Source organism: Zingiber officinale, unplaced genomic scaffold (genome assembly GCF_018446385.1).
Source record: "Zingiber officinale cultivar Zhangliang unplaced genomic scaffold, Zo_v1.1 ctg166, whole genome shotgun sequence".
Lineage (NCBI taxonomy): Eukaryota > Viridiplantae > Streptophyta > Magnoliopsida > Zingiberales > Zingiberaceae > Zingiber > Zingiber officinale.
Genome location: NW_024589856.1, coordinates 29,625 through 55,138, shown reverse-complemented (window position 1 = coordinate 55,138; position 25,514 = coordinate 29,625). Strand labels below are relative to the sequence as shown.

At 35.8% G+C, this 25,514-nt stretch overlaps 2 protein-coding genes across 7 annotated transcripts in view; both read left to right on the top strand.

Moving 5' to 3' along the window:
• Nucleotides 1–1,172: 1,172 nt before the first annotated feature.
• LOC122036453 lies at nt 1,173–3,978 on the top strand. Its single transcript, XM_042595765.1, has 7 exons — nt 1,173–1,286; nt 1,359–1,963; nt 2,201–2,315; nt 2,872–2,953; nt 3,029–3,179; nt 3,276–3,384; nt 3,811–3,978. Exons 1-7 carry the CDS (start codon nt 1,173–1,175, stop codon nt 3,976–3,978), a joined length of 1,344 nt encoding a protein of 447 aa, XP_042451699.1.
• Nucleotides 3,979–4,720: 742 nt separating this feature from the next.
• LOC122036454 (exocyst complex component 5-like) overlaps nt 4,721–25,514 on the top strand; it is a 43,980-nt gene continuing 23,186 nt past the window's right edge. For all 6 annotated transcript variants that reach the window (XR_006127390.1, XR_006127388.1, XR_006127391.1 and 3 more), the window contains exons 1-13: nt 4,721–4,967; nt 5,037–5,264; nt 5,353–5,427; nt 16,338–16,439; nt 16,607–16,657; nt 16,755–16,860; nt 18,731–18,850; nt 18,955–19,046; nt 20,405–20,573; nt 20,650–20,726; nt 20,830–20,928; nt 21,039–21,129; nt 25,388–25,473. Coding sequence is in view for 2 of the 6 variants with exons in the window: in XM_042595766.1 (XP_042451700.1) it covers nt 4,905–4,967; nt 5,037–5,264; nt 5,353–5,427; nt 16,338–16,439; nt 16,607–16,657; nt 16,755–16,860; nt 18,731–18,850; nt 18,955–19,046; nt 20,405–20,573; nt 20,650–20,726; nt 20,830–20,928; nt 21,039–21,129; nt 25,388–25,473 (1,359 nt within the window). In the remaining 4 variants the exon portion in view is untranslated. The remainder of the gene's footprint in view (nt 4,968–5,036; nt 5,265–5,352; nt 5,428–16,337; nt 16,440–16,606; nt 16,658–16,754; nt 16,861–18,730; nt 18,851–18,954; nt 19,047–20,404; nt 20,574–20,649; nt 20,727–20,829; nt 20,929–21,038; nt 21,130–25,387; nt 25,474–25,514) is intronic.

The window sequence follows — 25,514 nt, the reverse complement described above, 5'->3', positions numbered from 1 at the left end:
CAACTTTTCTATTCTCGTCAAACATCAAAATACAACTCGAGTCAGGTCAACTCGAGTCGGGTCAACCAGGTCAACCTTGACCTAAGGTTGCACCAACAATCTCTTCCAGCGTTGTATCTTCTTCGTCTGTGTAGAAATTCAAAAATGTATGGTTAGAATTTATTTTTTCTATCAAATTTCTTTCTATATGCTTATCTTCCAATGGTTGTTGTAAGATTAGTGACTTTTAACGTCGAATAATATTCTGCTCGGCAAACTCGACTTTTAACAAGTCTAATTTACAACATTCGTGACTTTATACAGACAATGCTGCTACAGACACAACTCACCTCGTATTGAGAAAAAAAACTAAAATTCAAAATACATAGCAAAAACTCTGATCCGCTGACATCCCTCTTCGAATTGTCGTTCATAAAATTATCAGATGAAGAACTGTATTATCATAAAATACATAGCAGTTTTTTTTCTCAAATTTTAGTATTGTTTTTATCTTCAAATCTGTTTATCAGTACTCAAGCTTTGAAGGTCTCTTATAGTTTGTGGTCAAAGTGTCTTTATGTATGGATAAAAATATGAAGGTCTCTTCAAATCTGTTAATTTTTTTTCCATAGTCTTTGATATCCAAAACATACTAGTGTGTTGAGAGGATTTATCGTTGGGATGAGGAAAATATTTACATGATCACCAATTGTAGATTTATCTCAGTTTCAAGAATTTCATTGAATATGCTTAATTTGGACCAACAGAAACCACTTGTACACTATATTGTGGCATAGGAACATGAATCATAAATTAGCAAAAATTATCAATATCATCTTTTTAGTTTTATCATTCCCCTATCCAAGCTCCATTGTTGATTGTACTTCCTCATTTATTTTTTTGGTTGTTGTTTAGACAATAGAAACAAAGGAGTCATGTCAAATCCAACTTTGAGTAAGAATATAAGTAAAATTTCAACTAAAACAAATCAACAAAGTGAAGGGCATTCAAATGCAAGATGGACTACATTTCTATCCTTGAAATTTGTTGATTTGTGTGAAGAAGAAATTTTACTAGGCAATCGACCAAATAGTCACTTTAATACGAATGGATGGAAAAACTTAGTGAGAAAATTTAATGATGCAACTGGACAAAATTATGTGTACAAGCAACTTCGAAACCATTGGGATTCCATGAAGGAGTGGTTATTGTTCAAGAAGTTGATGCACATGGAAACTGGAGTTGGTTGGAATCCTACAAATAATTCACTTGATGCTTCCGATGAATGGTGGGAGACAAAACTTAGGGTAATGTTTCTAATTTTATTTGCATAAAATTTTTTATTCGTTCATTGATAATAATATACTTTATTATTGCAGGAAAATGGAGAGTATGCCAAATTTAGAAATAAAGATTTATCACTCGTGTGGTTTCGGTATGATAAATTATTTTCTGATGTTGCTGCCACAGGAGAAAGGGCAAGGGCACCAAGTCAACAAACTGTGCATTGCATTGATGACAATGAAGAGGTTATGAAAGAAAATGATGATTTTCCTGATTTTGAAGGGCATATTGGCATCGATGATAGTGAATATAACGAGGATAGGGGAATCGAGCATGATGTCAGCTTTGGAATCAAAGAAAAAAGTAATATGGGTAATGACATTGTGTTTCCATCTTTGTCATCGTTGAAGAGAAAATTTAATGGAGAATATGGTAAAGAAAAGAAGAAAATTTCTGGAGCAACCTCACTAAAGGAAGATATTCACTCTCTTTTAAAGTATTTAGAAAATAAGAGCACCGTAACTTCCGCACCTTCGACAGAGAAAGATATTGAATCTGCAATGGTGATACTAAAGAATATTCCTGGAATAGAGCATAAAACTGAACTTTGGTGTTACGCTTGTAACTTGTCGAGCAAAAAAGAAATGCGAGCAATTTTTCTCAATCAACCTGATAATGATTGTCGTTTGGCGTGGTTAAAGTATAATCATGACATGAGCAAAAAAAATTAATGCCGTTGATAGTGGTTTGTAGCCGTGATACGAGGAATTCAGTAGTTGAAGTTGATGAATTGTTTTCTAATTTTGTGACTTTATTAGTAGTTTTGTTATGTCTTTAATATTATTTGACTGGTAAACATGATGTAATATTTATCAAAGTTAATCAATGTTTTTTGTTTTGGTATCTCATACTTGTTTTTTGTCCATTACTTCTATAGTTTAATGGAGCCTTGGGATGTTCGACACTGTGCTTTAACTGATTCAAATATATTTTGTGAGGATGAACCAATTGAAGATGAAGATGGATTCCAAGATGATCCAGAATGGCTGATTGTATGCAAAATCATAGCACTTAGCATTTTAACATATTTTGAGACTTATATTCATAAAGTTCCATGTCGTACATCTGAGCGAACTGGTAATAAATTCATAGAAGAAGTATTAAATGGTCATAGTATAAGGTGCTATCAAGCTTTTCATTTGACAAAACCTGTATTCTTGGATTTATGCCATGAGTTAACCCAAAACTATGATTTGATCCCTACTAGGGGAATGTCTATCTATGAGGAAGTAGGGATTTTTTTGATGACTTGTGCTCATGGTAATAATAGGCTATTGCAAGAGATATTTAATCATTCAGGTGAAACTATTTCAAGACATTTTCATAGAGTTCTGAAAGTTGTTGGAAAGTTGGCTGAAGATATAATTAAACATCATCCTGAGTATAATGAGGGAAAAGGATACCATGTGCCTCAACATCAACGATACAAGCCATTTTTTTGACGTATGTTATATTATTTTGAAGATAATAAACAACACCACATGTTCATGTATTAAACTTATTTAGCATTTGTAATCTATTAAATTGTTTGTTTTTAGTGATTAATAGGATTGCATCAGGGCAATTGATGGCACACATGTTAAGGCGCGATTACCACAAGGCAAAGCAATCCCATATATTGGACGCAAAGGTTTTCCCACGTAAAATATTCTAGCAGTTGTAGACTTTAATATGTGTTTTACATTTGTTTGTGCTGGATGGGAAGGAGTTGCTCATGATAATAGAATATTTGGAGAAGCTATTCGTAGGCCAGAAATTAATTTTCCTCATCCAAAAGGAAAAAAATATTACTTGGTTGATGCTGGATATTCACATATGCCAGGATATATGGGTCCTTATAAAGGTGAAAATATAAGGTATCATCTTGAAGACTTTCGCCGAGCTAGGACCTTGCAACTACGTGCACCAAGAAATTTGAAAGAAAAATTCAACTTTTAGCACTCGTCATGTAGGAATTGTGTTGAACAAACATTTGGAGTTTGGAAAGCAAGATGGAATATTTTAGCTGATATGCCTTATTATCATATTGATACACAAAGAGAAATTGTGCTGGCAACAATGGTCGTTCACAACTATATAAGAAAGAAAAATATTTCAGATGAGGCATTCTGAATAGCTGAGTATGAAAGTTATCAACCATCTACTGAACGCAATATATTTACAGCAAACTCTACGGTGGAAAATGAAGATAATCCTGGCAATATATATTGGATGGCAGTGCGTGATTCAATTGCTATGGAAATTACAAGAAGTAGACGATAATTTTAGTGTTAGATTTTTTTAGTCATGTATTTTCTATTCAATTGCTTAAATTGTTCCATCATATTTCACTTTGTTGTTTTCATTAATATCACTTTGCTTTATATTGAAATGAGATTTTGTTTGACACTGAATATTTATTAATCTTCGGTTGCATCAACTCAATTTTCAATTCTGGCAAATTTCATATTTAACTGGTTGTCCTTCTTGATTACCTTATATGCTTAGCAAGTGTTTGAGCTGATGAGATTGAAGTTGGCAGTGGAGATCGTGAAAGTTTACAATTTGAAGACTGAAACACTCTATTATCCGAAGGCAACACATGTGTCGAAAGCAACGCAAATAATTAAGCATTTTGAGAATGAAGTTCCACAGGAACCTACTACATATGGTTAAAGTAATATTTTTTTTAAATTATTTGTTGATTATAAGTTTTTTGACGTAAATTTTCTTTTAATTATTACTAATTAGTTGTTATTTAACTTTTTAATGGCTTGAAATTTATGTTAACTTTATTAAAAAAATTGATGCTTAACATATGTTTAATTTAAGTTATTCCTTCGTAACTTTATTACATGCAATAATTAAAATGGATGTATGCCTTTTTTGGTAATTTTGTTAATAAAAAAATCTTATAATATTAAATACATCAATATTTTAAGTTGATTATAATAAGTTCGTCCAAAAATTTTAATAACTTATTTTTGAAATGAGATCTAACAACTTATAAATTTCTAAAACAACTTATAAGTTATTAGATGTTATAAGATGTTTTTAATAAGTTTAGCCAAACACCATTAGAGGGTCTTTTCAATCTCTACATATTTTCGGATGCCATGTTTTAAGTAAATTAATTTTTAAAAAATGAAAATCTAAAATGACTTAGTTTAATGCATAAATTATAACTTTTTATATTCTTTTATCTTATAAATATATTTAATGAGATTTTTTTTCCCAAGAATAAGGAGGGACTATAAATTATGGAACAGTAAATCTATTAAACCTTATATTATTGTTGTTGAACTGAAACAGGTAGTTTTGTATTTTTAATAAATAGTTATTTTACAAACTGAACAAGTCCTTTTCTTTCTTTTTTTTTTTAATATATTTATTTTGTTGAATTTCTAAATGCCAGCAGAGTGCAAATACTTTTCGCCTACTCCATCGGATCGACCAAAAGCAGGTGCGAAAGCGACGACGGCCGGCTCGCCGGCGCACGACCTCGGCCCCAACGTAGACCTCGTCTCCGGTCCTCCTTCTGCGACCTCCAATTGAACCTCGCAGTCGCGACCGCTCTTCCAATTTTCTTTCTATCTCCATCTATGGCGTCGGCCAAGGCCTCGGCCGCTACTCTCCCTCTCATTTTAGACATCGAGGATTTCAAGGTGATCTCCTTCTCCTCATCTTTAAATGGGTTTGCAGTTGGGCGATCGAATGTTACCTTGATATTGTAGGGAGATTTCTCCTTCGATGCGTTATTTGGCGGTTTGGTGAACGAGCTTCTGCCGTCATTTCAAGACGACGACGCGGATGGGACGGATAGCACGGGTGTGCCGGACCCCATGCAGAATGGGACTTGGAGAGGCCTTCAGGGTCCGGGTATCCCGATGTTCCCCGCAGTGGAGGAGCTTCTCGCGCTATTCAAAGATTCGTGCAAGGAGTTGGTGGATCTCCGGCAACAGGTGCTGTATCTTATGGAGTACTAGTTTCTTATGCTAGTCCTTGGACTTGTGTGAATGATCTAGAGTACATACGATTTTTTGGTTGAAGATCGATGGGAGACTCCAGAATCTGAAGAAGGATGTTGAGGTCCAAGATGCTAAACATCGCAAAACGCTTGCTGAGGTTAGCCAGAAAATGTTTTTCTAAAAATAGTTCGTTACAAAGAAACCAACTTTCATCAGTTAAACGTGATGTAAACATTTTGTACCTATTCACCTAAGATTATGCTTCTGAAATGCTTTCTAATCATATATTTTTGAGAACGCCATGGAAGATGAACCTTTAGATTTCTTGTAAGTAAAAGCATTTCTGGTCATTGACACTTATGGTTGATGAGCATGGATACAGGGATCATTTATAGTTTATTTGATTATAAATTATTAGTGGATTTCAGATAATAGGATTAATGATGGATGGAAATGTGATATATGCTGATATAGTCTCTCATATTAGACTGCCATATCTAAAAGGACAGGTTTTGGGGGCAATTTATGCTTGCTAGTGATTTTCACAAAAATGATAACATGGATGCGTCACCTTAGTTTTGTTCTACATGAAAAATTATGGGATTAATGAAAGAAATTTATAATGTCAGACGAGTGAAATATTATTAATTTGCCTTAAGCACTTGAGAAGTATAATTGTGGGACCAACATAAAACTCAACACCTGCTAAGAGCTTGCTTCTCTCTTCAATTTGAAAATAGTGGTTTTTCAATTCCCTGTTTATCACTTTGGGATGAAATGAATAGTTGAATTGCATAGAAGGCTGGATGCGTCTAACTAACTTTAGTGAAAGTATGTTGACGGATGAATTAAGTAATGTTATACCAATGTTATTTAGTTGTAGTTCATTGCCAGGCTGTGAAAAGTGAGAATTGGTTTTTAAATAATTCATATACCTCTTCACAATCTCTATTGTGAGCCAAGATTGTTGTTTTTGTGCTCACAAATACCTAGGTCAAAGTAACATTGGAACTCAGATAAATTTGTTTTGGGTCCGCATGACAACATGAACATTTGATTGGTTGAAATTCGTATATCCAAATCTCCATTATTGGGAGTTGAGCGTGGGCTTGATACTTTGATCAGTATGAGGTTCTGAAGGTGTCATTGACAACCTGCATTTAAAAATCTTTAGAATATATGGTTGTCAGCCTACTGTTTATCATATGATTATGATCAAATAGGTCGAATCATTATTAGGACAATCTAAAAGGTGGTGCCTTATATGTTTGATTGTGTCTACTGACACTAGAAAGTGTAGGAGAAATAGGAGGTGATACAAGGCACTCGCAACACTCACCACTCTAGGGAAGCCACCAAAGAGTTTAGAGAAATATCAAGAAGATAAATCTTCTAACAAGCTTAAAAGCTCACAATATGTATTTTTTTAATCTCAAAAAATCCCCAACAATACAAAAGATAGCCTTTATAGGCGAAACTTGAAACAACCCTCCAAGATGAGTCAAAATGCATTAATGAAATTTATATTTCCTATGGCCTTGAGAATAACAAGTGAGTTTAACCATGCAAAGTATTATAGACTTATTTGCTTTCAAGTACCAAGAAGAAAAATCACCAAGAATACCAAAAGTTGGTTGATCCTTTCATATTCCCAAGTAGTATGTTAATCTTTGAATTACCGAGTAGATTAATGTTTCCCGAGTACCGTTACAAATCTTACCCAATTAGATTTATCTTTCCTGAGTAGATTAATCTTTCCCAAGTACCAAATCTTTCCCGAGTAGCATGTCTAGTCTAACAGACTTAAATCAAAATGACCATAACTTCCTGTAAGAATATTATTTTTGAGCACCATTTTTTTTTTGAAAACTAGACATTCATGTCTTTCCAATGATATATGGGTTGCCCTGCAATATATTCCCAATTAAAGCAAATTAATCTTTGAATTTGTTATAAAACATATGGCAACCTCTAGAATGTTTACGTGTCATTCTCCCTCAGTTGGAAAAGATTCGTCCTCGAATCAGAGTTGGGTTCATTATCAATATAAGGAGATGGATCAACAATATTGAAAGTTACGGAAACACCATAACCACTGTGCAACTCAATATCATAAGCATTATCAATCTTTTTCAAAATTATAAAAGAACCATCAACTCTAGGCCGCAACTTTCCATGTTGACTACAAGGAAAACACTCCTTTCTCAAGTGTATCCTAACCAAATCTCCTTCCTTGAAAATTGATTGCTTCCTATATTTATTCACATTTTTTTTATATTTTACATTTTGCTTAACAATCTCTTGTCGAACTTGCTCATGCAATTTCTTGATATACTAAGATGTTCTGATACTAACTTGACGCTGAAAAGTGTAGGAGAAATAGGAGGTGATACAAGGCGCTCTCAACACTCACCACTCTAGGAAATTAGAGAAATATTAAGAAGATAAATCTTCTAACGAGCTTAAAAGCTCACAATATGTATTTTTTTAATCTCAAAAAACTGTCCCCAATAATAGAAAAGATAGCCTTTATAGGTGAGACTTGGAACAACCTCCAAAATGAGTTGAAATGCATTAATGAGAATTATATTTCCTAAGGCCTCATTAAATGAGATTTATATTTCCCAAGGCCTTGAGAATGACAAGTGTGTTTAACAATGCAAAGGTATTAAAGACTTATCTGCTTTCAAGTACCAAGAATCAAGGTTTAAAATCTCGACCCGTGCCGAGGTTTCGGTCCAAACCGGAATGATACGATTTCGGTATTGCATCGTGCCGTGCCGATTAGTTCGGATCTTCTGTCCCGAATTTTTTCTGTCCCCATGTCCCACTGCCGATCGGACAGTCCAGATTGCATCTCAAGGATGCATTGCATATCACAAGAATATTGCACACATCTTAAAGATGTCATAATGCCTTGAGATGCAATCTGGACCGTCCGATCGGCAGTGGGACATGGGGACAGAGAAAGTTCGGGACAGAGGATCCGAACTACGTGCCGATATGGTTTCGGTATTTTTTTTATTTATATATAGTAATTATTAGATAAATATATTTATTGTATATAATTTAAAAAGAAATTGTATATTGATTTTATATAAGTTCTTTATTATTAAACAACTTAATATTGTTAAAAAAATAATTAAATATAGTTTTCTTTAAAGAAAATTGATTTATCAATAACTCGAATTAAAATTGATACATAACTTTTATAGTTCTCCAATGTACAGATTAAATAATCATAATTATATAAATTAATATAAAATACTATTTTATATATAATAATTATATAAATTAACTATTTATTTATTTAATAATTTAAATAATATATATTTAAAATAGTAAAAAAATTACAATATCAATTAAACATTAAAATAGTAAAAAAGTATAAAATAATTAAAAAATATGAGAATATAAATTTGATTTATTATATTTTTTTATAATTTTTTAGATTTTTTTTTTTAAAATAGAATTTATAAATAAAAATTAAAAACATTAAAAACAATTTCGGAATATTATTTAATAAAATTTATTAAAATTTTTAATATATTTTTTATATTTTATTGGGATAATTTAATTAATATTTATAAAAGTCTCTTTAAAATATCACAATTGGAATGAGAATGAAAATGGGAATTGTTTGATTTATTAAAGGAATATTAGTTTTGCACAGTAACCCTTCCCGCGGTCCGCCATCGCGTTGCGACGCCTTGCAGACGCCTTGCAGACGCCATCACCCGCGATGCTGACGCCCAGCGGATGCCTCCGACGGCACTAGAAGCATTCGGCGATGCCTTTGGCGGCACCGGAAGCATCCGGCGACGCCTCCCTGCCGCTTGAGACGCATGCTCGTGACGTGCCAGTTTCGGTTCGTCGGTGGAACGATAAAAATCATCCATGCCGGGCGGCACAGAACGATATTTCAATCGCTGCCAAGAATACCAAAAGTTGGTTAATCCATTCAAATTCTTGAGTAACATGTTAATTTTTGAATTACCGTGTAGATTAATCTTTCTTGAGTAGCATGTCTAGCCTAATAGACTTTAATCAAAATGGTCATAACTTCATGTAGGAATATTATTTTTGAGCACCGTTTTTTTTTATTAACAACTAAACATCCATAGCTTTCCAATGATATATGGCTTGTCCTGTAATTTATTCCCAATAAAAGCAAATTAATCTTTGAAGTTGTCATAAAAATATGGTGGCCTCTAAAACGTTTATGTGTCATCTACAATCAAGGCTAAAATTTTGGTTTTCTTCATAAGGCTTAATCGCAATGGACAACTTTTAATTTTGAAAGTGCAACTAATATACATGTTGTTAGAATAAAATATTTATAAGGGTATTTTTGACTTTTTGTTATATATCTTCTTTCCTATATAAAAGCCTAACTCGTGGCAACCAAGATACGAGATTTTAGGTTTTGCTTTGAACATGGTATCAGAGCGAGGTTAAAACCCTAATTTCTTTCCTCTTCCCCCGTGCCATCTTTCTGCCTCGCCGTCTTTCTCTGCCGCGCCCCCATCCTGCCTCGCGGGTGTCTCCCGCAGCGCCTGGCAGCTTCTCGATCGTCGGCGTCATTACGCAGCCAGAGCTCTTTAGCGGCCGCTTCCTATCCTGGGACACGGACGCTCCCGCTCGGCGCCGTCACGTCCCTCGTCGGCCTTTCTCTTCTGCAAGTTCTCCAGCGGCGACGGGCTGTCGGCTTCTCCAGCGTGAGGGGACTTTTCTTCCTCTGCCCTAATCCTTAGTCGCTCGACACCGTTGTTGGTTTTTCTTCTGCCGTTATTCCCTTCTGCCCTTCTTCTGCTCTGTCACTAGCAGCCAACAAGCCCGACGCCAGAAGAAGCAATCTCTTCCAGCAGAAGCAAGCTCAGTTTATCTATTCTGTCACCAGCAGCCAACAAGCCCGACGCCAGAAGAAGCAATCTCTTCCCGCAGAAGCAAGCTCAGTTATCTATTCTGGCAGTCCGGTTCACAGTTCTATTCATGGCTACATCTGGCGCCCCAAAGCCAGATACCTCAATCTTTACCAACCATATTACTGCACCCCTTTCTTCCTAGCAGTTGGATGGTAAAAATTATATCTCCTGGGCATCTCACATTGAGCTTTGGCTTGTTGGACAGGGGTATGAGACACATCTCACTCAAACTGAAGAAGATGTTCAAGTCGCTGATCGTCCTCTGTGGAAGAAGGTTGACGCTCAGTTGTGTTGTATTATCCGAGCCACATTCCATCCATCTCTTAGGGATGTCTTCCGTACTCTGTAACCTGTAAAGCTGTTTGGACACAGGCTCAACAACTCTTTACAAACACCTCTCGACGACTCTATCAAGTTTGTGAAGATCTCATGACCATCCTCAGCGCTCATCAGATTAAGGATTCAATGTCAACTTATCTGGGTTCAGTCTCTAGCCTTCTTTGTGACTTCAATGAACTGCTCCCACCTGCGGCCAATCCTGCTGAAGAGCTTGAAAATCGGAAGAAATTTTTTATGTCTCTGGCTTTATATGGTCTGCCCACAGATTATTCTCATGTCCGTGATCAGATCCTGGGCACCCCCACAGAAGCTACCATGGACAATACCTGGGCGACTCTCCTTCGTGTCCCAGCCAAAGTCTTGACGATACCTTCTTCCGTTCCTGTCGACTCGTCAGCTTTAGTCTCTCGACACAAAGGACCTCCACCTCGCAAGGGTGGCAAAGGACGTCCTTGGTGTGATCATTGTCATCGACCGGGACACACGATTGATAAGTGTTGGAGTCTACATGGTCGTCCTCCTTGTGCTGCTCAGATTGTTCATAGTTCTGTTGCTTCTTCAGCTCCCACTTCATAGTTAACACCTGATTTGACTCCAACACCTTCCTATACTGACTTTCTGAAATGGTGGATTGTCAGGCTTCTGGTTCCACTGCTACCATTGCAGACGCTGGTACTTCCTTTGCTGGCATATCTCGTTCTTCGGGTCCTTGGATTCTTGATTCTGGGCCACCGATCATATCACTGGTAATAAATCCCTTTTTCTTCTCTCACTACTTCTGGTAATTTACCAATAGTCACCATGGCCAATGGTTCCCAAACTCGATCCCAGGGTATTGGCATTGTTCATCCTTCTTCATCTCTTTCCATTCATAATGTTCTTTATGTTCCCGGAGCTCCCTTTAATTTATTGTCGATAAGTCAACTTACTCGATCTCTCGATTGTGTCATTTCTTTTACTAACACGTCTGTTTCCTTACAGGACCGGAGTACGGGGAGGATGATTGGCTTCGGATGTGAATCTCATGGCTTATATCGGCTTCAACAACCCTCTTTTGTTAGTTCGACAGCGGCATCTCCACTTCTTATTCATGCTCAGTTGGGACATCCAGGTCTTCATAAGTTGAAATAGTTACATCCTAGTCTTTCTCACTTAGAGTCTTTGCCTTGCGAGTCGTGTCAATTAGGTAAGCATGTTCATAGTTCTTTTTCTCCTCGCATTGAGAGTCGGGCTATGCCTCCTTTTGCTTTAGTTCATTCTGATGTTTGGGGTCCGAGTCGTGTTTCTTCTACAATGGGGTCTAGGTATTTTGTTACTTTTATAGACGATTTTTCCCGTTGTACATGGTTATATCTAATGAAGGGTCGTTCAGAATTGTTTTCTATTTTTGAATCCTTTTTCCAAGAAATAAAAACTCAATTTGGTACTTCCCTTTGAACTTTGCAAAGTGATAATGCACGCGAGTATTTATCTACTCAGTTTCGTACCTTCTTGACATCTCATGGTGTGTTGCATCGCACGTCTTGCCCTCATACCCCTTAACAGAATGGGGTTGTAGAACGCAAGAATCGTTATCTCCTTGAGACCACTCGGACTCTACTTCTCCATTCTCATGTCCCTCATCAGTTTTGGGGTGATGTCGTACTTACTGCGTGTTATCTCATCAATCGTATGCCTTCATCCACTCTCCAGGGTAAAATACCTCTTCAGGTACTTTATCCACATCAGTCTCTTCATCCTTTCCCACCTCGGGTCTTTGGTTCTGTATGTTTTGCTCATGCTCTTGATCCCGGCATTGACAAACTCTCTCATCGGTCTCATAAGTGTGTCTTCCTTGGATACTCACGGTTTCAGAAAGGGTACAAGTGTTATTCCCCTACTCTTCGTCGGTACTTCATCTCTGCTGATGTCACATTCTTTGACTCGATTTCTTTTTTTGGGCCTTCCGCTTCACAGGCCGAGGTTTCTCCCTCTCCACCTGCGCCAGTAACTATCTTTTGTCCTCCGGAGGCGCTTCTATCACCTCCAACCTCATCTCCTCCTTTGCAGGTTTATCAGCGTCGTCCTCGTTCTGCTTTGCCGCCGACCAACACTGACACTACCGTGGGCACATCTTTGGAGCCAAGTCCTTCGTCATTTCCTCCGGTCCCATCTCCTGACTCTGATGTTCTTATTGCACTTCGAAAGGGTTTGCGCTCCACTCGTAATCCTTCTCCTCACTATGTTTCTTTGAGCTATCATCGTCTTTCTCCATCCTATTATTATTGTCTGTTTCTCTTCCAAAGACTGCAGGTGATGCCTTTGGTCATCCAGGATGGAAACAGACTATGCTTGATGAAATGAGTTTCTTACATAGCAGTGGGACTTGGAACCTCGTTCCTCTACCTCCTGGGAAGTCAGTGGTTGGTTGTCGATGGGTGTTTACGGTGAAAGTTAGTATAGACGGCACTGTTGATCGGCTTAAGGCTCGTCTCGTTGCTAAAGGTTATACTCAGGTATTTGGATTGGATTATGGAGACACTTTTTCTCCTGTTGCTAAGATGTCTTCTATGCGTCTTTTCCTGTCTATTGCTGCAATTCGTCATTGGCCTCTTCATCAATTGGACATCAAAAATGCATTCTTACATGGCGACCTGCTCGAGGAAGTCTACATGGAGCAACCTCCGTGTTTTGTTGCTCAAGGGGAGTCTTCTGGACTTGTATGTCGCTTGCGGAAATCTTTATATGGTCTCAAGCAGTCACCCAGAGCATGGTTCAGTAGATTTAGTACCGTAATTCAACAGTTTGGCATGACTCGAAGCGAGACTGATCATTCTGTCTTTTATCGCCACTCATCTACTGGTTGCATCTATATAGTGGTTTATGTTGATGATATTGTCATTACAGATAATGATCATCTTGGGATTTCACAAATAAAACAGCATCTTTTCAAACATTTCCAGACAAAGGATCTCGGCAAACTCAAATATTTCCTAGGGATAGAAGTGACACAGTCTAAAGATGGGATCATTATATCCCAAAGGAAGTATGCAATGGATATTCTGGAAGAAACAGGAATGTTAAACTCAAAGACAGTCGACAATCCCATGGATCCTAATGTCAAGCTTCTGCCAAATCAGGGGAGCCTCTTTCAGATCCTGAACGGTACATGCGATTAGTAGGGAAACTAAGCTACTTTACTGTCACTGTTCGGATATCTCATTTGCAGTAAGTGTAGTAAGTCAGTTTTTCAACTCTCCGTGCAAAGAACATTGGGATGCCGTGACTCGCATTATTCGATATATCAGGGGTGCACCAGGAAAGGGTCTTCTATATGAAGACAAAGGACATACTCAAGTTGTGGGGTATTCTGATGCAGATTGGACAGGATCTCCCTCTAATAGAAGATCTACTTTTGAATTTTGTATATTTGTCGGAGGTAATCTTGTTTCTTGGAAAAGCAAAAAGCAGAATGTTGTGGCGAGATCCAGTGCAGAGGCAGAATATCGAGCTATGGCTATAGCCAGTCAAGAACTTATATGGTTAAAACAGTTGCTTCAGGAGCTAAGGTTTGGAGAGGTTACACAAATGCCACTCATATGTGACAACCAGGCCGCTATGCATATTGCCTCAAATCCAGTCTTCCATGAGAGGACAAAGCATATTGAAGTTGACTGTCACTTCGTCAGAGAGAAAGTCATATATGGAGAAATATATACTAGTTTTGTCAACTCACATGATCAGCTAGTAGATATATTCACTAAGTCACTTAGAGGTTCCTGAATTGACTACATATGTAACAAGCTTGGTGCATATGATCTATATTCTCCAGCTTGAGGGGGAGTGTTAGAATAAAATATTTATAAGGGTATTTTTGACTTTTTGTTATATATCTTCTTTCCTATATAAAGGCCTAACTCGTGACTCCCAAGATACGAGATTTTAGGTTTTGCTTTGAACACATGTAATATGTGAATTTTATTCTCTAAAAAGGCTCATGGTGCTTCATGCTACTACACTTTAAATCACTTGAATTTGTTTTAATGTCAATAATTTATCTTGGTCTTTAAATCATTTTAAAGTACAAGTTCATTTGAAATTGCTAAACAACCAAGCTTTTATCCCATCAAGTGGGGTCGATTATAGGGATCCTCCGACTCTATTGGACTTGATCTCCTAATATATTATCATCTATATAAAAAAAAAAGGCAGCCCGGTGCACGAAGCTCCTGCTATGCGGGGTTCCGGAAGGATCCATTGTACGCAGCCTTATCCTGTTTTTTGCAAGAGGCTGTTTCCAGGATTCAAACCCGCCTCTTGCAAAAAGCAGGATATAATTATCTATATTTAAATAAATTTTATCTTATTTTATCGTTATTAACCAAGCCTTTGGTCTTTCTTTCTCAATTAATGTGTGTATTATCATGCTCTCATATTGCTTAACTAGGACATTGCTTAAGTACATGTTTGTGTCATCTTAAATGCATCTCTCTAAGTTTTCCCACAATAGGTGCGTATTCTCATTTCTTATTCAGTCTATCCTCATATTTTCACATATTTATTTTAACATTCTCATCTACTCTCATTTTTTGCCTTGTGTGTTTGATTTATAGTCTAACATCGGCTTCATATAACACAGAAGGTGTAATCGTCGGTTTGTAAAACTTCCCTTTAGAAGTACCTTACTCCACAAAGCACACCTATGTCCTTTTCTGATTCAACCATTTTGCTTGTTTCCCATGTAAAACATTTCTATCAATCCCTCAATCTTTTTTCAAAAACAAAGATAAATACTTAAAGATCTGTAACTTGTCATCTCCTATCTTTACAATTGCCTTACTACATTTACTACTATCACTAAATTTAAATTCCATATATTTTATCTTTCTCGATTAAACCTTAAACTTTTTTACTTTTGAGTGTTCCTGTCAAGATTTAAGTTTAGCATATACTCCTTCACGTGTTTCATTAACCCAGACAATATTATTTGCAAATAAAATGCACCATCGCAATGCGTCTTGGATGTGTTAATGAGTTCATCTATAATTTGTGTAAAAAGATATAGGCTTAGAGATGATCTTTAGTTAATCTACTAGAGTCTTCACTCTTGTTATTACATCCTCGTACATATCCTTAATTATTTTAATATACGCCACAATAACATCTTTTTTTCTAGAAACCTTAATATAATTTTCCTCGGGATTCTGTCATAGCTTTTTCTAAATCAATGAATATGTATTCATTTTGCAAGACTTCCTTCTTTTTCTGATACTTTTTAACCAGTTATTTGGGAAGATGCATAATTTTTATTGTCAATTCAAATTGATTTTGAGTCACCTTGGTCTTCTATATATTGCAATTTATCAAATGCATTCAAATAATTCAGAATTCATCAAGGTCTTCTGGATTGTCTTATTTATACCTCATTCGATTTGATAAGTATTAACTACTGTATCTGTGGGACAAACTCTTTCTCCTGTCTTTGGTGCTAATTCTTGGTCTTTGTAAACAGGCATTCTAGATAAAATATCTGTGTGATGGTTACTGCTTTTAATGTCCTATTTTGAACTGTCTATTTTTCTTTTTTCCATCTGAATTTCTGTATTCTAGACTTATTTTGAATCCTTCTACACCTAAATATCATTTGGGGCATCTCGATCTAATTTGTGTACACGCTTGATAGATTAACTGCCACTATTTAAGTCTTAAATCAGAGATAAAACCTACCTATCTTTTTTTTCCTTTGGTAATATTTTATCTTCCAAAGTATTCATCAAGAATTGTAGACAAACTGACTTTTACCCCTTTTTCTTTATTATTTCAGCTGGAAAAAGGTGTAGATGGCCTACATCAGAGCTTTCAGAGGCTAGACTCTAGAATTTCCAGTGTGGGGCAGACTGCTGCTAAAATTGGTGACCATTTGCAGGTAAGTGTTTGTGCTGATTGATTAATGTGAAAAATGTTCCTTCTATTGCATATTCTGTTGTTCCAACAAACGTTCAAGTCCTAAAACATGCATCTTGCATGTGCATTGAGTCAGTGATCTTGCTTTCTAGTTTATTAATATTTCTGATTATATTGTTTGATTGATAGAGTGCAGATTCTCAGAGAAAAACTGCTAGTCAAACCATTGAACTTATCAGGGTAACCAAGAAATTGAGTGTTTTTTTGCCAATTTCCCGCTCTTTCCTTATTTTGCTGATTAATAACCCTGTGTTATTTATCCTAAAAACTTTTTCAGTACTTGATGGAGTTCAACAGCAGCCCTGGTGACCTCATGGAACTTTCACCTTTGTTTTCCGACGATAGTCGTGTTGCTGAGGCTGCTTCAATTGCACAAAAACTGAGTAAGATGGTCATTTTTTTTGTCTAACTTATCTCCATCATTTCACTTTCCTTGCAAACTTGTGCAATATTAAATTTGACAAGTTAATGCTCAGTTAATACTGGAATGCCCATTATTGTTATTTTTGAATTTAACTGAACTTATACAAAATTGTGGATTTTTCTATTCTACACTTATCACTGATGATATAGCTTGGCATATGGTAGTTGGGGCAAATAAGCTTGATGATGATGATGTTGATTAAGATCTATAATACTGGTTCAGAGAAGCGTGGTGTTCATAATTAATGCTTGAAGTGTGGTATATTTTTAATTGGTCTGATGTGTTGGGACCTAGGCATTATTAGGGGCATGTTTTTAAAGACAATGTTTGTCAAATGCTTGTTAATTTGTTATTCTGTTTTTGTTTAAATGATATATCTGAATTGTGATGGATAATGGTCCTAGTAGTCTTGTGAATGAACACAGTTTTTAGACTTTGGATGACCAATAATCCCTTGTTTGAAATGGGTGGATGACTTAATAATTTCCATTGTGCTCGAGTCTTATCAAAGCCTCTTATAAAATTTATCTAATAAAATTATTGATTAGGGATAGGGATGGCAGTGGGTTGAGTTTGGGTCAGATTCTATATCTTCTGTCCTCCTCCCTATTTATTATATTCATCCCCATTGGATTTTTAATTGTCATCTCCATCCCCATATCTATCGGGGATCGAATATTCATCCTCATACCCATATGAGGATCCACTATCCTCTATACTAATATCTTTTTTTTCATTCCATCCAACTACCATTTTTCAACAAAAGCATTTTAGAATTAACATCATATTAAATAATTGGGTATTCTGGTCGAGTATGGATAGGATTTTACTAGACCCGCCTTTCTCCATTCGGGTCAGATATTAGATCCTGTCGGGTTCGGAGGAAATTGTCATCCCTAATTAGGGAAAAGTCATATTAAAAACCTATTTATGTGGTTGCGGTGGCTGAAAAGTACTTTGAAAGTATGAATTACTTCTAAAGCGACCTTTTTAGTAATAAGGATGGATTCACAAGGGAAGATAAAAGATAACGGACTCTAATAATTTTATAGGTAATATGATAGGGGGTTCTTTCTTATTGAGACTACTTGAAGCACTAGGATTAATATAATGATTTGTAGGTAAACAAATTTCTGACAAATACCTAATTTTGTTTGTTTGAATGAAGTAAAAGGAGTGTACTTATTTGCGACCAATTTTGACATGATAATGTTTATCTGATGCCTTGGGTATTGAGGTGGTGCCTTTCAGAAAAAATAGGGGCGTAGTTAGAACAGTTGATGCTTCAGAATGTATTATTTATTGACATCTGAGTTGGAGACGTCACTGGCATTGAGCGACCAATGGTGGTCATGATTCTCTATCCCTTTTTATATATGATGCTGGGGAAATATAACTGTATTTTGTTTAGAACTTGAAACTAATATGAAGGTTAATTTCAAAGAATAAATGACAACAAAATCACAAGAGCGCTTGAACTACAATAGAAACATATACATAAGATATCAATTTCCAACCTGGTGACTGAATAATATAGGCTTTTTGTGGCAATGTGTTATAAACATTCAAGTTAGTTAGCAGCAAACTGCTTGTGTTGCTTCCATTGTTTCATTTCTTCCTCATGGCATATCATCTATAGATAATGCAACATTTAAGATAAAGTAAACTCCTAGGTTCCTGAATGCCCAAGATGGACAGCTTTGGCATATAATTAACATTTGTTGTGTGACAAGAATTGGTTCCCTGCAGATTTGTAATTGGCTTGATTAATCACCTGGATTTAGGTATAGATTATTCATCATCTTATCATGATACATTGTTTTCAATAGGATCATTTGCTGAAGAGGATGTTGGAACACATGGAATTAATATGCCATCAGCAGTTGGTGCTGCAAATGCTAGCAGAGGTCTTGAAGTTGCAGTCGCAAATCTTCAAGACTATTGTAATGGTGTGTTTGGAAGCACATTAGTTTCTTATGTTTCTTCATGATATATTGTTAATTTTATTTCCACATCCTATATTATTCTTTTGGGACCCTCTTTGCTATTGTAGAATTGGAGAATAGATTGTTATCACGGTTTGATGCAGCATCACAGCGGAGGGAATTGTCTACAATGGCAGAGTGTGCTAAAATCTTAGCTCAGGTACTTAGCTGTGCTTGCATTAATGTGGCGAACCTAGCGCTGTTCTAACTCAACAAAGAAACAATGTTGTTTTCTGTTATGTCTGTATGGTTTTGAATGTGAAATGAATTGACTATATCAATCTGATGAGAATTGACTTTGGTCTTTGAGAATCAAGACAAGTAATCTAGAAATCCACAAACAAACATTTTAATGTATTAAACTCTTCATTTCTGCGTTGTTATACTAGTTGGACCATGTTTGAGCCTTAATATAGTAAAATCATGTGAACAATGGATTGATTGCTGTGTATCTTGCTTTTAGTTTAGTCTTACTGGGAGACTGTTGTCCTCTTTTCATCTTTAAATTAATTTGATTTGAGCCATCTTAAAGGGACTAAAGTTTGGACAGACCAATTTGTAGTAGTAGGTGATTGCTTCCTGAGGTTTGAACTTCGAACTCAAATAAATGTTTGGAATAGATTTATGGATACAACACATGCATAATTGATAGGATTGAGCTTCCTTTTGAATTGTAACATGGTACCAGAGCCAACCTCTCACCTCTAGTGATGTTAGGTTCAATAGATCATGTTAAATAACATGTTAAAGGGTGTAGTAAGTGAGAAGAAGTGAATGAAACTCACCCTTTAGTTTCACATTGTTAAGTGAAGGCCTCTTAAGCATTCTTGAATACAAGAGGCTGAGTGATATCTTGGGGTTGTTATGCCCCCTTGGAAAAAGTTGTTCTGCATGAATTTAGTGCAATTTCCTCGAGGATAAATACGTTTGTTTCTCGATTCAAATTTTCAGAAATCCAGTGGAGCCATCTCTTTTTAATAATTTTTTTCCCCAAAAGGGCAAGTTTAATGTGTTTTTGTTCTGATCTTCTTGTTATCTTAGAGTTTCATCCTTTATATATATATTTCTAGCTGATAAATTTATGATAAAAACAGTTTTCATGATTCCCAGTTTTTCTAAGCAAAAATTCTACATATCCTCCAGGGAAATTGAACACTTGATTAATGTAATGATTGGATGCTATTTGTCTCTTTTTCCCCTCTTTTTTTCTGTATAATTGAAATTTTATATTCCACATAATTAACCATTTGATTCTATTTACCATATTTTTTGTTGTTCTTATATCTTGCATCTGTATATGTCTTCATAGCATACTTATTCATTTGGTTTTCTATGATTTCTTATTTTTAAAATACCTAATTTAGAATGTTTTTTATGTCTTGTCATTATGTGTATACATTGCATATTTTCTGGTTTAACATATATCACTTTGGTGTTGAAGTTGTTGCTTGTTTTGAAAGTGTATCTCTATTTGCTGAGATGACTTTCCTTTAATGAATCACTCCTTTCCATCTTCAGTTTAACAGGGGAACTAGTGCTATGCAACATTATGTAGCATCAAGACCGATGTTTATTGATGTTGAAGTTATGAGCACAGATATCAATTTAGTTCTTGGCGATCAGGGTTTACAAGCTGGTACCAGTAACATTGCGCATGGCCTTTCCACACTATACAAAGAGATTACAGGTTGCAATTGACTTTCTCCAATTGTTACTAGTTATTTGATTGATAATATTCTGATGGTTTTCTATGTACTTTGCAGACACTGTGAGAAAAGAGGCATCAACCATAATGGCTGTTTTTCCATCACCAAACGATGTCATGTCAATTCTTGTGCAGGTATGCCAATGAAGTTAGTGATTCCTCGTCAAATTGAAAAAGAACATGTAATTTTGGACTTCTGTGAGAACTAAAGCATGTCTATTTGCCTAATGTGTTTCAGAGAGTTATAGAGCAAAGGGTAAGTGCAATTCTTGATAGGCTACTGGAAAAGCCATCGCTCATGAACTTACCTCCTGTCAATCAAGGAGGTCTTCTTCAGGTAAAATGTGCTGATAGATATATCATCATCTTCTTCAGTTAGGTTTTAGATGAATGAAAAATTTTAATGTCTGATATTATTGGCTTCTCCTGTTTGAATCAAATCCACAGTATCTTAGAATATTCGCAGTGTCATATGAGAATACAGAAGGACTTGCTAAAGAGTTGCAATCTGTTGGCTGTGGTGATTTGGATGCTCAAGGTATATACTGATTTCATATCTTGATACTCTTCCCAAGTCGGTGGCTTCCACTTTCACTAGTCCTGCTAGATGAATGAGGGCGCACTATTCTTTATGAATTGCCAATTGTAGGTTATTCTCTTTAAATATTAGTAGTCATAGACAAGGTTTTAAACACCATCCCATTTTGGTCGATGCAAACAAAATCAAGTGTTCATCATGCCAATCAAAATCAGAATAGAGATGAGATGAGCAAAGTACCACCCATGCTGATAGAGATAAGGGGAAAGTTAGCTGTTAATTAAGTAGGATCTCTGTCCTGAGAATCTTGGTTAATTTAAATATGCATTCACAATGAAGAAATATACATTTACTTGAAGTTTCGCATTTGCTGAAAAGAGTTTATTTTTCAGATATCACACTGTTGCAGAAAACTTGTGATTATATGTAAACCTTTTTTAATTCGCTAAGAAGAGGCTATTTTTCAGATATCACACAGTTGCAGAAAACTTGTGTCAACCTTTTTTAGTTTTCAAGTAGAAGGATCTTTTGAATTGTTATTTTCATCCATCTTATAAAAGTTACTGCTTGCTACTTAAAAATATATTGTTCTATTTCATCTACATATTACTTAAATGGATAATTTTATTTTTTTTCCCTATAATATTATAATATGATGCAGCGTTTTAAATATTTTGAAATTTAATGCATATGATTAATAATAAATTGCCTATATATATATATATATATATATATATATCTTTTTTAAACTATAGGATCTTACTATTCTATGCTTTAGATTCTACTATTTGGTTCTAGATCCCACTAACCTCTCACAATTCCTAGTTAAGTTCTCAATTTTTACAATGAAGGCTGTAGTTGTGTAGTCTAACTCTAAATTGTCAACCATGATATATTAATGGCATGTGAATTCATTAATTTAAATACTAGATGCCCCAAGCAATACTTAATATTTGGTAACGAAGAGTTAGAGCAGGAATACTACAAGAATGAATGCTCCTATTCATTGCAAACACTCTTCTAGTATTAATGGATGCTACTACTGATACAAGATTAATAGGGATGTTTTCATGTTATAAGTTCTATGCATGGAATCAAATGCCTATTTGTGCTTGCCAGCAAGGCGGAATTTGCCATTATGCTTGTCGACTAACACTGAAACCATGTTTCGGCACTAACGCCAGGCTCGGAGTTGCGAGGCAATAGCAACTTCGCAAAGGCCTCCATGAGGTTGCGAGGTTGTTGTGACCTCATTATGACCTTCACGAGGCCGACCAATAACGTTGTTTTTTTCCTTCCTAATTCCTTTCCCTCCTCTCCCCTTTGTTAATTTTTTTTCTTCCTTCCCATCAACCTATTAATTTTTTTCATAAATCCATTAATTTTTCCCCCTCCTTCCTAGTTAATAGAGACTAAAAAAACATCTTTAAGGATGTAGGAGACGAATTATTAGGAAAAATAGAAAAAATATATATAAATTCTAACCTTATAAAATATATAACTATGAATGAATTAAATTATTGTATATATAAATTTGGTTTAATTTTAAATTGTTCAAAAAAAATTTCAAATTAAATCTAATTTAAACCTACTTGATCCTAATTTGACATTTACCCTATCCTAATTTTTAAAATATTAGTTTAATTTAACTTAATAAACAATTTAACTTAATAATTATTTATTTTTTTAAAAAATATATTTGAAATATAATTTTTTTAAATAAGATAATTTTGTATTTAAAAGATTTTGTTTGTGTTCTAATTCTTTGATGTCAATAGAGATTGGGAATTGTTATATAAGCTAGGATCTCACGATTTCTGATGGCAAGCCTTTATCCTTTTTATGGTCCGGCTTATACTTGTCCATTAAAGGTCACAGTCCTTTCCTTTCAAGCAAGGAGTTGTTCTCCAACCTTTCATAAGCTAATAGTTATAAGGATTAAATGAACTCGTTATGCGTAGTGCCTCAGACAAACTCTCAACATCTCTTTCCATTCCATCTTAATCATAATCAATATCTTTCCCTGTGCTCTTCATTCATTGTCTAACTCCCTCTGGCGACCCTCTCACCTTGGAGGCTGGTAGGCCAAAAAGGCCCTTCGTGATTTGCCTCCCTTCCACATGTTGTGGGGCCGGCAGTGGATAGGGAACTTGGGATGAGCGTAATCACCTTTTGCTCTAATTGTCCAACTCCCCTCTTCTCTTGGCTTTGTCCCATTATTTATCTTGTAATCATTCGATTCTGTTCGACTCCTACTCCTTCATCGTCGTTGGTCCTTTTGATATAACATTCTCAGCTGCCCCCAATCCGATAGGAAAGAAACCTGTAGCCTGTGACTAGTCTCGCTATGGAGCTACATGTACACTACCACTAAGAGACTCTTTCGAAAGTGAGATCATCATCAGCGAAAGAGGGTAATAATTATTCTCAACACACACACACACACACACACACACACACTCCATCATCGTTGGTCCTTCTAACATAACATTCTCAGCCGCCCCTAATCCGATAGGAAAGAAACGCCTATGACTAGTCTCACTATGGAGCTACATGTACTGCCACTAAGAGACTCTTTCGAAAGTGAGATCATCATCAGTGAAAGAGGATAATAATTATTCTCAAAACACACACACACACTCCTTTATTGTTGTTGGTCCTTTTGACATAACATTCTCAGCCGCTCCAATCCGATAGGAAAGAAACCTGTAGCCTGTGACTAGTCTCGCTATGGAGCTACATGTACACTCCACTAAGAGACTCTTTTGAAAGTGAGATCATCATCAGCGAAAGAGGATCACACACACACTGGAAATGGATCTTCATGACCATTACAAATGCACGCACACGCACACACCGAAAATGGATCTTCATGACCATTACAAATGCAAGATCTTGGATTTGATGCCCTGTAATAAATTTGAAATTGAAACCTGTAGTCTGTGACTAGTCTCGCTATGGAGCTACATGTACACTCCACTAAGAGACTCTTTCGAAAGTGAGATCATCATCAGCGAAAGAGGATAATAATTATTCTCAACACACACTCACTCACTCAGTATATCAGTCATCTCTCCTTATCCTTTTACTATTACAATAAAATTTAGACTTCCACACACACACACTCACTCACTCAGTATATCACTCATCTCTCCTTATCCTTTTACTATTACAATAAAATTTAGACTTCTACATATTCTCAAAATATAAAAATTATATTAATCCTTAAATAATTCCAAGTTTTCAAATAAATGTAACATAATCAATTCTTAAAATCATCAAAATATATCTAAGATGTCAAAACTGAAAATGGATCTTCATGACCATTACAAATGCAAGATCTTGGATTTGGTGCCCTGCAATAAATTTGAAATTGAAGATCAATCTTCTTCACCATTATGAATGCAAGATTTTAGACTTGATGTCACTGTAATAAAATTTTAATTAAGACTATTTAAGTATGCACAATAATAATTAAAATATAGATTTTAAATTTATACATTATTGAATAGTTGTTGCAAAAGATTCAATAAGCATCAAACATGTCACAAGATAATATCAAAACTTGAACTTACCATTGTCAGGGTATAAGAGGGGATGGGACTAGTCAATAACCATCTGATACCATTCTGTAAATGCTGAAAGCATCACTGAAATCAAAATTTGAACCTTCTAATAAATCTAATTATTTTACCTATAAAAGTAGAAGACAAGAGAGATTATTATGGTCGCTGAACCTTTTCTTTTGTGCTTACTATATGAGATTGCCTAATCATGGCATGTTGATGTGTGTCGTCCAATTTTTTCTTTTTGGGTAATTCAGGTATCTAGCTCTTCGAACCAATTAATACTAGAGGTGACTGGCCTGATCCCACAAAAGTTTTCCACTAGCCACCCAGGGTAAATCGGAAAGCGCTCGCGGTGGCCATCACCAATGTTATTAGGCTAGTCATCGCACTAGAGAAAGCTCAAAATCAAACCTTAGATGCTTGGTTAACCATTGGAGTGCCTTAACCGCTGCACCGTAGCCCCGAGGGTACTTGACATTATGCCAACTAGGACAACCTGGTCCAACCATACGCTTACGTCTTGGGGCATGCCATGTGCATTATTGCTTTTTTTCCATATGTTGTTTTTATTATTCTATCCATGCAAACATGTTCAAAACAACATGAAATGCAAAAATTCAATATTGTCTATTTCCTATATGTTTCTTAGTAAATTACCCTGTTCAACAACTGTGTTCTTTCTGTCCCAGGTCTTATGGAATCACTGTTTCTTTCACACAAAGATGAGTATCCAGAGTATGAACAGGCATCCCTCAAACAACTATATCAATCAAAGGTTTTATATTACCTGTGCTTTAAAATAGTCATTACTCTGCT

Coding starts and splice junctions, on each gene's coding strand:
- LOC122036453 (XM_042595765.1), top strand. CDS start 1,173: ATGAAGGAGTGGTTATTGTTCAAGAAGTTGATGCACATGGAAACTGGA. Junction 1,287..1,358: donor GGTGGGAGACAAAACTTAGG/GTAATGTTTCTA, acceptor TTATTATTGCAG/GAAAATGGAGAGTATGCCAA. Junction 3,385..3,810: donor AAATTGTGCTGGCAACAATG/GTCGTTCACAAC, acceptor TTATATGCTTAG/CAAGTGTTTGAGCTGATGAG.